The sequence below is a fragment of the Strix aluco genome, chromosome Z (assembly GCF_031877795.1).
Source record: "Strix aluco isolate bStrAlu1 chromosome Z, bStrAlu1.hap1, whole genome shotgun sequence".
Taxonomy (NCBI): Eukaryota; Metazoa; Chordata; class Aves; order Strigiformes; family Strigidae; genus Strix; species Strix aluco.
The window spans coordinates 30,616,691-30,629,267 of NC_133971.1; the positions used below are offsets into that span (position 1 = coordinate 30,616,691).

The 12,577-nt window shown below is 36.9% G+C and overlaps 1 protein-coding gene across 11 annotated transcripts in view; it reads left to right on the forward strand.

The window, feature by feature from the left end:
• The window catches only part of JAK2 (Janus kinase 2), a 100,048-nt gene that overhangs the window by 78,034 nt on the left and 9,437 nt on the right, over positions 1 to 12,577 (forward strand). For all 11 annotated transcript variants that reach the window (XM_074811603.1, XM_074811601.1, XM_074811600.1 and 8 more), the window contains 7 exons: positions 1,496 to 1,623; positions 2,386 to 2,524; positions 3,822 to 3,973; positions 5,035 to 5,185; positions 5,871 to 6,007; positions 7,232 to 7,421; positions 8,357 to 8,481. In XM_074811603.1, the coding sequence (XP_074667704.1) occupies positions 1,496 to 1,623; positions 2,386 to 2,524; positions 3,822 to 3,973; positions 5,035 to 5,185; positions 5,871 to 6,007; positions 7,232 to 7,421; positions 8,357 to 8,481 (1,022 nt within the window). The remainder of the gene's footprint in view (positions 1 to 1,495; positions 1,624 to 2,385; positions 2,525 to 3,821; positions 3,974 to 5,034; positions 5,186 to 5,870; positions 6,008 to 7,231; positions 7,422 to 8,356; positions 8,482 to 12,577) is intronic.

Genomic DNA, 12,577 nt, shown 5'->3' on the forward strand with positions numbered 1-12,577 from the left:
CATTATTTCAACAAAAACACTACAAAATGTTAATAAAGGTAAAATCTTTTTATTGTCTACAGAAGTAGAATGTGTTTTCAGTTTAGCTTGCTCTATTGTGACTATGTATTAATAAGGGTTTTTTTAAGAACACCTGAAATACATTTATAACATCTTGTAATGAAATCTTAATTTTGGATGGTTGTCATACGCTTATGTGTGCTGAATACGTGTTTCTGGGTCTCATTTTGGCAGTTTTTCCTCTTCAGTCTTTGGGCAGAAATGTCAGTTTTCACTATTTTTTTCTGTGATTATAAACTAAAGGAAGCATTTTATAATAACTGTATAAGCTTGTTATGTAATTGCCTGCATTAAGGAGAGAAGTTGTTGCTCTTAGGAGGCTGGAAGAGGCACAGCACAACGTTTGGCCAAGAACTTGTTACACCAGTTTCTTCACAAAAACTCCCATGAGCATTTTTTCTAGTTTATGCATTGCACCGTGAACAGGGTCTATATGCAAAATTTCAGGTAGATCAAGTGTATAATAGTAAAAAAAAAAAAAATATACCTAAAGGTGTCTATAGTGGGTTACTTTTCCTTTAGATCACAGTTGGCCTTTAGACAGTTTTGTTTCTAAAGGCAAGAGGCTACAGTTTAGTAATAGGCAGTTACTAAGAAATAGTAAGACCGTTATTTTTTTGAGTTACATGCTTGATGTTGAGATTTTGTGCAAATTGCTTCACATAATTGTGAAGTTTTCTGTCTGTAGAATGAATTTGTTACAAAAATCAGTTTGTGATAACCAAATATAATACCAGTAGTTTCCAGTGTCTTTAGAGTCTGAATGAGAAGCACTGCAATGTGAGCATCTTGCAGCTGAAGGCAAGGGTTCAGTCATAAAATTTGAAATTGTCGTATTGAAACTGATGAAGACTCTGCAGTACAATGAAATGGATCTTCTTCCTTGGGTTACTCACTGGATAACTGCGTGGAGGCATATGTCATACATATACACAAATTTTTTTTTAGTGCAAATATTAGTCTGTTTTTGAGAAGCTCATCCTTTGTCAGCAAAGCATCGTATTTTTCACTAAGAATATAGATTGTAAATGACTATGAAGTGAATGACTTGAAAGTTATTTGACTCACTACATTGATATTGCTGTACACTGCTATGCTTTATCAGAAGTTACATTATTTATTGTGCCTTTCAAGTGGGGGTGGAAGGACGCACACTGGATTTGTTAAGGTGGAAGACTATTCTGTAAAAAAAACTACTAAATCTAATAATTTTGCATTTGAGAAGAAATTCGACAAACTTCCACACCCTGAAGAATATAAAGAACATAGGATATTTGTGGCAATAGACAGATGTCATATAGCTTCGAATTTAGAGTTAGTTCACCAACAAGGTATCAACAAAAGAGATGGGTAGTACTAGAGTAATGAATCTGTCCGAAAATTCCATTATTTGTTGTTGGTTTTAATTGTTACTCTTTCCACTATATTTAATCAGACATCCTTGTACAAGAATATGTAAAATTTGGATCCTTGGACACATATTTGAAAAAGAACAAAAATGTTATCAATATCTTGTGGAAGCTGGAAGTAGCCAAACAGCTGGCATTAGCCATGCATTTTCTGGTAAGTAGTTTATTCTTCAGTTTTGTTAATGGCTGAATTCAAATGTTTCAGGCTAATACATGTAGAATGGCTGAGCTGTCACCCTAATTCTTGAAACTCTGGAGGGTATTTGAAAATAGGCTGGATGTATACCAGATAGTGGATAGTTGAGGACAGACCTATGTATCTTGCACAAAGTGTAATTGAATTTCCTATTGTTTTTTAATATTTTATGTTTTAGTGTGAAATAGAAACTCATTTCCAGTAATATTTTTCTTTTTCTCTCACCAGAAATCAGTCCTTCCTGATTTTCCTACCTCAGCTCATGATGCTGAACATAAACTATTTCCTGGTAGTGTTAATAGTTAACCACTGGGAGGGGAAAACATTTTACTGTTCTCACTACTAGTACATTATTTTTGTGCATTAGGTCCCAACCTTACAGTTTGTTTAATTCAACATAAAGGCCATTATTTGAAACAGGGTATGTGATTAGATGAATCTTTCCTTTAACAGAGTTTAAATGTTCTTATATTCATTTTAAATGGATCATACTGATGGATCACTATTCTTCTGAGTTAACATGCATCAAAACTTTAGGTAGATAATTAAAATGAATGAAAGCTGGCTAGAAACTCAGACTCTGATAAAATGTCTGAGATTTGATCAACTTAATCTGGATCATTATTTTCTTTGTTTCCCTCATGCTGTAAAATACTGGTTTTTACCTCTTCAACCGTGAGATCTTTTGTCAGTATGTAAAAGATACATTTCTGTTCATAGGAGGATAAAGGCCTTGTTCATGGGAATGTCTGTGCAAAAAACATCTTGCTTATCAGAGAGGAAGACAGGAAGTCTGGAAACCTTCCGTTTATAAAACTAAGTGATCCTGGCATCAGTATTACAGTTTTGCCAAGAGATAGTAAGTCTTAGTGTCAACTTTTTTGTTTTATTCTTGTGACTTATTTTTCAAGTTTGTTTTTTTTTTTTTTTCTGACTACCATCTGGTACTTCTCTTATAGCAACTTCCTTCATCCATCCATAGCTTTAAAATAATACCTGCTGTCCTAGTTAGCAGTTCTGAGTGTATCTTCTTTATCAGCAAGTAGCTACAGGAAATAAAGCCACAATTCTCCATTGTGTGAGGGTTTTTTTTTTCCTGCTGTTCTCATTTTCAAATTTTTTTTTCACTGGTAATACTATTAGTATGATAAAATGTACCATGAGTAAGTCTGCATCTGCAGGTAGTTGCCGGACTTAGTATCCTATTATTGATCAAGATTAAATTGTTATATTTTATAGCTTGGAGAAGCTTTCAGAGCTGAAAATAAATGAACTTTTGGAAATGGTGCCTGGTTGAAAATCTTCAGTATATTTCTTGGTGAATGCCTGAAAACACTTGATGATGCTAAAAAATACTGAATTATCAGGCAGTGAGGCTGTTTTAATGCTTTATAAACAGAAAAATTAATTAAATAAAAAGAAATGAGAAGTGCATGCAAGATTGTTATGCTAATGAAAATGAATTAACCTTATTATTCTTTATCTTGTCTTTTTAATAATTTTGGAAAAATGAACACACTTTATACTTGGTAATTTTATACATGCCAAAAAAAATTACACATCTAAGAGACTATAAACAATGCAATTATTTTCCAATAAACTGTTTAAGCTCTTTCTTTTTAAATGAGAAGCCTACATGAATCTTAGGAGATCTCCTTTTAAAGAGCTCTAAATCTACATCAGTACAATACCATGTTTTAATTTGTTACTACGATCGGTATCAAAAGTTTAAAAATCAAATATTCTGAAATTCCTTGTTATGGCGCCTTTTGCTGTGCCATAACCTGCCAACCGCTAACAAAGTACTCTTTGCCATCTAGTTCCTTTGTGGTAGCTACTAAATCTTGGTAACACTGGGAGAAATACAGAATTTGGAGCAAAAATATTATGCAGAAATGAAGCTAAGGCAGTTTTATAACATTAGGGTTGTTTTATAATAAAACTAATGGTCCTCCACTCTGATTCATAAATACTCTTTTTGTACATACTATGTAGCCTTTTTTAAGGCAGGCACAAAAACTTGGAAAGGTATTAAAAGCCATTAGAATGAAATACCTATGTATACTGAAGTAATTTCTACTAAATCAAATGTGTTATAGAATTTTCTGGGTGTATTATTAATCTTAATGTGATGGTTCCTTTGCATGATTGCACAGTTCTTCTTGAGAGAATACCATGGGTTCCACCTGAATGTATTGAGAATCCCAAACAATTAAGCCTGGCCACAGACAAATGGAGTTTTGGTACTACTTTGTGGGAAATCTGTAGTGGAGGAGACAAACCCCTGAGTGCACTGGATTCTTCAAGAGTAAGTATTACTGGGTGTGCAGTCATAACAGTTCTTTGGACAGTTATGATTTAAAACATCTGCTGTTGTAACTATATCAGCATGTAAAGTGATGTGGCCCGTGACCGCTGTAGGAAAAGGACACTTTCACTGGTAGATAATGATCAGAAGTGATGATTTGAAGATTGTTTTTATGTTCTTTGTTTTGATTTTTATGGGGACAAAGTACAGCATTGCCAATATTATCTTGTTCATGTTTCTGTTGCTTTGTTGCAACAGTGTATCACTTTAAACAAAAAGTATTCCTAACAATGTACATAGATTTTAATTGGCATTATTCTAGTAATTGAACATCTTAAATACTGTAAGACTTTGTGTTGCAGACAATTCTACTATTTTAGCTAAACCAGAAATGTTAACTTTGTCTTAACTAGGGACAGGGGGTGAAGGGGAAACATATTACATAAAGATATTATTTCTTACATATTTGCTTCCTTAGTTGGAAGCAAAAAGATTGTTTCCTTTACTATGCTACAAAAAGACTTGTAGTATTATTTTTATAAATGGACTGTTACATTCTCACAAAGTCTGATCTGGCTTCTCAGGTGTTGTAATCAGCTATTACAATAAGATCCAAGGTCTACCTAGACCTAGCTTATAGATACGTAGGTATTTCAGAAGTTGCCCTCCTCTCCTGGACTAATCCACATTCTTTGATAATACTCATGAAGCTTTTTACAACTAGAGGAGCTCAGCCAGCTCACAGGTGGATAGAATTTTCTGCTGGACCCGTCCAGCTGAGGTTTTATGAAATTACCAGTAAAGAAGACACCATCTTTATCATTCTCTATTTTCCTATCTTTCATCAGTAACTGACTGGGAATTTCTGAACTGATTATATTATGCCAGGCTTGCTACATTGTCAGCCTTGGCTTTTGATGTAAATTGGTCAGATGTACGTTCAGTGAGATAACAAGTTTTGGTTGAGAGCTGTAGTTTTTGGCTGCTCCGGTGAAAATATTAAGTCTTCTGTAGCTCTTCATGGTTGTATATTAAAATTCCTTTTGTCTATTTAATTTCAGAAACTACAGTTTTATGAAGATAGGCATCAGCTTCCTGCCCCCAACTGGACAGAACTAGCAAACCTTATAAACAACTGTATGGATTATGAGCCAGATTTCAGGCCTTCATTTAGAGCAATTATACGTGACTTGAATAGTTTGTTCACTCCAGGTGAGTCTGTGATACCACAAGAACACACTAGACAAAAGGGACCCTGATTCCTTCTGGTTTATTTTCATATGGTGACTTCTTTTTTGGTATGTTGACCCAGAACCCTTCTCCAAAGCAGCCCTGGAAATACAGGTTCATAAGGGCACTATGTTACTGCTTTTTAGTTTGTTCTAAAATAGAACACATTAAAATTTAACATTATTGTTCAAAGCAGTCTTCTGGTTTGATTAATATCTACCAAAAAATTCTAGTCTCTTAACAAAGTATGTTATGCTGTGACTGTCTTTCTTTTTTCTCTCAAAATAAATAGGTATCTTTCTTTTCTCCAAGTGGAAGATTCATGTTACCACAAGTCCTTGTAAAGTTTACATTTCTTATGACTGCAGTAGTGGAGTTGTTGCACAATAGTTACTACTTTTGAAGTATGATAGGCCTCCAAAAAAGAAGATTGGGAAATTGAAACAAGACTTGCTATGAGTCAAGACAAGTCATTTGGCTTTTTCGTAATACGTCTTTGTCTTTGACTGCAAATTACTATATAGATATTAAGGTGGTTGCTAATATTCTACTGAGCTTTGGGGTATGCCAAGCAAAGGTAGAACATGCCATGATTGTAGTAAGTTTCTTCATTCTCCTATTTGCTTCTCTGTACCTCCTGTTCCCTTTCTCTCTTCCCTTCCCTCAGATTATGAACTATTGACGGAAAGTGATATGTTGCCAAATATGAGAATTGGAGCACTTGGATTTTCTGGTGCTTTTGAAGATCGGGACCCAACACAATTTGAAGAAAGACATCTTAAGTTTTTACAGCAACTTGGCAAGGTAGGTTGTTTTGAAATTTTCTTAGAAAAGAACTGTCTTTTCCAGTTACCTTCCGATGACCCCATACACATTATTTACATTGAAACTTCTGTTACAGAAATCAATAATTTCCGTTATTTCTGACCATAACAGGCCATTCCTTTTAGATCTTTTTTCTGTTTTACAATATCATTAGATAGAAGGAAGATAGTTGACCTCTACAATGAATCCAGTCACACGGAAAGGCTAAAATCTTTTTCAGTAATGCAGAGCTACATCTGACATAATCTTTTTTTTTTTTCATACTTGATGTTCATTTAAAAATGCTCCAGAGCAGTCTTTCATAGAACTAGTGAAGCTGGCTTTTTTTGTGCATGCATATTCTGAGAAGTGTGGATATGCAGCCCCTAAATTCAGTAATGTCTTTCTGATATATGTAGGCCTTGAACTTTTTAGGCTTTAGAAATCTGCCTTTGGTTACTAGTTTTGCAAGTCATTGCAGCCTGGCTGTGTGAAACTGTGCCTAGACAGATTACCAAGTGCAGCTAGCAGATCTTCACCAAGTACTATTTTTGCAGAATGTTTCCTTACTGGTTTATGTTTTTTATTGACGTGATAGCTATATATTCCTGAAATAATAGCTATAAATTCCTATATCACCTGAAAGTGAAGTAGCAGAACTACTTCTATTTCAGATGATTGGTTGTTGACTGTAAATGGTAGCATAGCACAGGGAGAGGAGCAGAGTAGTAGGTGATGACTGAAGATAAAATACAAACAGAGAAAGGGAAGAAGGTAGAACATTGAAACAAGTAGGGGAAGAACCATCAAGAAGCAGAGGAGAAGAGCCAAGGGGAACCTAAACAAAGGGGTTTTTGCAAGTGCAGGAAAAGGGGTATGCCAATTCACAGTTTGGAAATACAGGTGGGAATTTGTGAGGGGGGAGGAAATGAACGGACATAATCCCATTTCCTTGTCCTTGTTCCCTCCTGTGCTGTTTGTTTCCTTTCATAGAACATGTTTCTTATTCTTATAGAACTGTTACCTGTGACCCTGCATGTTTTTTTCTCCCAGGGAGGTTTTGTGGCATTTCATTTAAATCAGTAGTTGTGGGCACCTTAATGCTAATACAGTGAGCACCAAGACAGTATGAACAAGCACTAAGAAAGAAACAGTGATGTAGACTTGTTTTTAATTAAGTATTTAAGTATTTATTTAATTTAAGTATTTCCATTTGTGATCTAGGGAAATTTTGGCAGTGTTGAAATGTGCCGGTATGACCCACTGCAGGATAATACTGGGGAGGTGGTGGCTGTGAAAAAGCTGCAACATAGCACAGAAGAGCACCTTAGGGACTTTGAAAGAGAAATTGAAATACTTAAGTCTCTGCAACATGATAACATTGTTAAATACAAAGGAGTATGCTACAGCGCAGGTATGTGCTATGCTGAATACACTTTCAGGTGTACACCTAAGTATGCGTACTGAGAAATTCGGAGAGGTAAGTGTTTATGAAAGTCACTGACTTGTCCCAACTTTACCAGGACTTATAGAATACAAATCAGAGAAAGTAGTGTCTGTCGTATACTACTCAGGACAAAGTGAACATTTTATTCAGTCAGCTCATTGCATAATTTGATTTAGAGAAAGTACTATTTTCAGTAGTTACCAAGTTTCTTTGCCTTAAAGCATAAAAGTCTTCCTAGAAAAGAATTTAGGGTTAAGTGGGAAGATGCAATAATTTTGTAACAACTGTTGTTTTTGCTCAATGTAATGTCCCAGAGTAGATACTACCAATTATTGTACAGTGTAAGTACAGTACTATACAGTAAAAGACTAGACAGGAAAAAGTTTCAGAAACACCTTTTGAGTGATTGTTGTTCACTCGAAAAAAAGTTGATGCTGTTGATGAATGAAAGCATGGGTTCTGCCCAGGATCTTACTGTATAAAGAAATATCTTGGGTTCAAAATCAGATTGTTTTTGAAGGTGGTAAAATTGATGACTAGTTGATGTCAGTTGTCATTCTGAGTTTCATGTCAGTGATGAGGAGGAATTACATAAAGGTACACACATATGGCACTTTTGCTTTGCTTTAGCGATAGTAGCTAAAGTATTGATGAGAAGATCTTGATTAGTGATACTCTGTATCAAGCATATCCACATTATTGTTATGTTTAAATAAACAGCATTTCCTGAACAAATGCAGTTAACATATGAAAAGTTGCATAGTGATGTACATAAATTAGGTTTTTGATACTAAGACTATGTTTTATTAGTTTTATTCGTACACATTTGCAAATATATTTCAAAACTTGTTGTTGAAAAATTACAGAAAAATTAAGTGTATTTTTTATTGTTGTTGTAAAAGGTCGTAGGAATTTAAGATTAATTATGGAATATTTACCATACGGAAGTTTACGAGATTATCTGCAGAAACACAAGGAGAGGCTGGACCACAAGAAGCTTTTGCTGTATGCATCTCAGATATGCAAGGTAGGAAATTTCAGATGATTGATATTTTTCAACAAATTTTTGTCTTTTTGGCCTTACCTCATTTGTCTCAAAACAGTGATCACTGGTTGTTTCGGAATATCTTTTATAATACTGTTGGGCTGCTGGCACCACATAACCCTAAAAAGACTAGCAATACATATTGACGTACTCAAGAACTGGACAGATGTCTGAGTATTTTAATACAGGATGCTGAGACTGGCCTATCTGCTGACTGAGGCAGAATATACTCCATTTATTTTTGTTTATTTTATAGTTTGTTTATTTTATATTTTGTTCAGAAGACTTAAAACCTCTTTTCTTCCTAGTGAGAGCTGAAATAAAATTTTGCAGGAGTTAAACTCACCCAGGCAAACTGTTCATGACATACTACAACTGATTTTTCAGAACTTGGACATTCAGCTATCAAATCACTGTAACAGCATATATGTGTTTTAAAAATGTTCTTTAAACTGCGGATAATATTAGCTTATTTAACAGAAACAGTAAAGATAGATGATTTCTGTATGAAGAACTAGAGGCCATAGAAGTGCCCAAAACTAATAAATTATTTGGTAGTCTCAGTGGTTGGTACTGAACATCCTTCATAAAATTCTGAAAAGGAGGGGGCAAATAGCTGATCTTTATTATGATATCTCATTTTCTCAGAAAGAGGGCTTATGCCTACCCTAGTTTTATTCTATTGTTATGTTTTAGGTACAAGAAACTACAGACGCTTTAGATTTCATTGCATGTTCAGTAGTTTGGGGAAAGGAAAAAAAAAAGTGTGTGGGAAGAGAGAAAAGGAAAAAAAAAAAAAACCACCACCCCACACCCACACCCACACACCACCCACCCCCCCCCCCAGGCATGTACCAGAAATACTTGTAAATTCCTTTCACAGCTTACTTAAAATTAATGAGTATTCTTCAGGGTTTGTAGCCCACAGATAGTCTTATGTCTGGTAATTGTGTCCTGCCACATTCAGAGTTGAAGACTACTTCTACAATATCCACAGAAAAGGCCTGACAGGAATCAAGCAGGAGGGTCTCTGCCAGAGCAGAGATGTTGTCCAGGCATTCAGACTTTCACCTGGTGAACAGAGCTTGGTAGCTCCCTGCTTGAAACTGGACTGACTCTGTAAACCTTTTAGCTACTGAACCTGGAGCATGTACAGAAAGATGCTGTGTGCACCTTTAACAGCTGATCTCACCTGCCTGTGTGCTTCATTGAAGCAAGGCTGGATGGGTAGTCTCCAGCAAAAACTCCATGATGGGCAAGCACTGTGCAGTGAGGTTGGAAAAAAGTGCATAAGTCAGTGATAAGCATCAGTCTTTTCACAGAGAGGAGGGGTTGAAGATGTGACCACCTACTCAGAGGGTTAAAAAGCCCTTTGATCTGTGTCTCCAAAACAAGAAGTCATTCTCCGGTAACAGACATAAGAAATTCTCTCAGTATTATTTCTGCAACAAAATAACTGTATCGGTGCTGATAAGTCACTGAAGACGATCTTCCTTCAAGCAAAGAGCTGGAAGAGTCTAACACTCAGCACCACCTAGGAGGGTGGTGACAGTGAATCTTTTTATAGAATGAAGATGCAACAGGGATTTTTGAACATGCAAAGGCTGCAGCCACTTACTTGTTTCATTCTGTGGCCATTTCAGCCTATGATGTGAGGGGTCGTAAGGTGCCTGCCCTATTCATTCTCTTAAGAAGCTGTAGAGTTTGCATATGTAAGTCTTCAGGCCTTATACAAAGCTTTATCTAAAGCTTGAAGGAACAGCAGTGGCAACATATCTCAGGAGCCTGGTCTCTGAGACAGAAGTATCTGATAGGAGGACTGGAAGGTGGATTTTGGCCTTTGCAGGCAGTGCGAGTATGGCAGGGAACTTTGGGAAAGGAACTGTTTTCAGAAGGTACAAAGGAAAAGGTTCTTGATGTGTGTCTGTACATACATATATATAAAAGAAGCATCGCAATATTACAGGTCTTCAGAGTGGTGAGGAAAAATGAAAATAGCAGATGAAATGACTGCTTCTGGAGTACCAAGCACCAACCAAGGGGAAGGGAGCTAGAATATGCCCTCTGCAGATACTTAAGTGGGAAAACATCCTGCTTTCATGTGTCAAAACGTAGGTACACACAGTATGAGAATGTGGGAAGTCTGCATATAGGACTTGCTCTTAAAGAAGTATCTTTTCTTCCCGTCTAAGGGAAGCAAAGTCTGAGAATTACAGTGTATGTGTCTTGCTTTGCACTGTTGTTGCTGTAGACCTGCAAAGCAGAGGTTATATTGATTGCTTTAAGATTTCACTCTGCAGCATTCTGTTACTTCAAAACAACTTAATTAAAAACAGAGTACCTAATGTTACAAAAATGGAATCTGAATGCTTGTCGTTCTTGTTTTAGCTGATCAGATTTCACCCTTTCCTTTAGTTGTTTTTGCTTCTCTTGAAATGCTTGCTCTTCCAGGATGTCACATCTTTCTGTTCTGCAGCTCTGTCACTCTGTTATTTTGGGTTTTTTAATCAACAATCTTTATCCCTCTGCCTTGCTGCTCTTCTCTCAAATGTATGAGAGAAATGAACGCATGCCCATACCTGAGGGTTAAAATGAGTGTGTTTGCTGCTTGCTGTATTTTGGTTCCTTGCTACTATACTAGAAAAGGGTTCCTGACTTAAAGGTGATTTTTTTTGTTTTCGTGCATCTCATACTGTGTAAAGTAGCATTTTCAGAGATGACATTTGCTAGTGGTGATGTTTCTGTAGATGCAAATTAGTGCAGCTATCATCTGGTGCAGCTTGTGCCATTAGTACAGCTTGTCTGGTGGCAAGCAATAGGAGTCTCTACTCAACTTTAAAGAATCCTTACAATAGAATGGCAAGTAAAGAAGTTAACTCCTCCATGCATCTGATTTTGGGGATGTTTGTTTCTGCTCTTTTGGCCCTGCATTTTGCTAATGCTGGCTGATAGGAGAAGAGGCTAAGAATAAATTTACTTTCCATCTCTTAATGTTTAAAGTGCTTCAGGGTTCTTGCTGGAGAGCCCAACTTTAATGATAGAAACATTTGAAATCGCATAATTAACCTCAACTCCACTGTTAGAGTAGGGCCACAGGATTGTGATTTCCACTTAAAACTTGCACGATTTAATTTAAGTATCTCTCTTAAAACAGGTATTTTCTAAGCTAACAGAAAAATTACTATGATCAGAGAAACTTTAGTTTTCAGTTTTCAGTACTGTTTTCAGTACTTTGTGTAGTAGTAATAAAAAGTTATAGCATTTACATAGACTGGCTTTGTCAGAAACGCAGGTGTCTCGCTTTGAAAAAGATAGGTTTCATATTTTTCAGGGTAGTCGTGGATAAGCAGGTAACGAATAGGGCACTTCTGAACACTTTTGGAATGGGATGTGAGTAAACAGCAATGCCACCTAGCGGTGCTAGGAGGTAACAGACGTCTGAGAGGAAGGTTAGACTTTGGAGTCACACTATTTCTGAGGTTTCTCACTTTAAAAAATAAAATAGGGAGAAGGAAATATGCACGTAGCATGGGGAATAAACAAGAGGAGCTAGAGACACGTGCACACCTGCAGAGCTACCGTGTTATTGGCATCACGGGAACACGTGCTGTGGCCAGCAGGTCAAGGGAGGTGATTCTCCCCTCTACTCTGTTCTCACCCACGCGCAGTACTGTATCCATTTCTGGGGCCCCCAGCGTAAGAAGGACATGGAGCTACTTGAGCAGGTCCAGAGGAGGCCATGAAGATGATCAGGGGGCTGGAGCACCTCCCCTATGAGGACAGGCTGAGATGGTATGAGGCTGAGAGCCTGGAGAAGAGAAGGCCCCAAGAAGCCCCTATAGCAGCCTTCCAGTACTTAAAGGGGGCCTACAGGAAAGATGAGGGGGACTCTTTGTAAGGGAGTGTAGTGATAGGATGAGGAGTAACAGTTTTAAACTGAAAGAGGGTAGATTTAGATTAGACATAAGGCAGAAATTTATTACTGTGAGGGTGGTGAGACACTGGAGCAGGTTGCCCAGAGAGGTTGTGGCTGCCCCCTCCCTGGCAGTGTTCAAGACCAGGTTGGACGGGGCTTTGA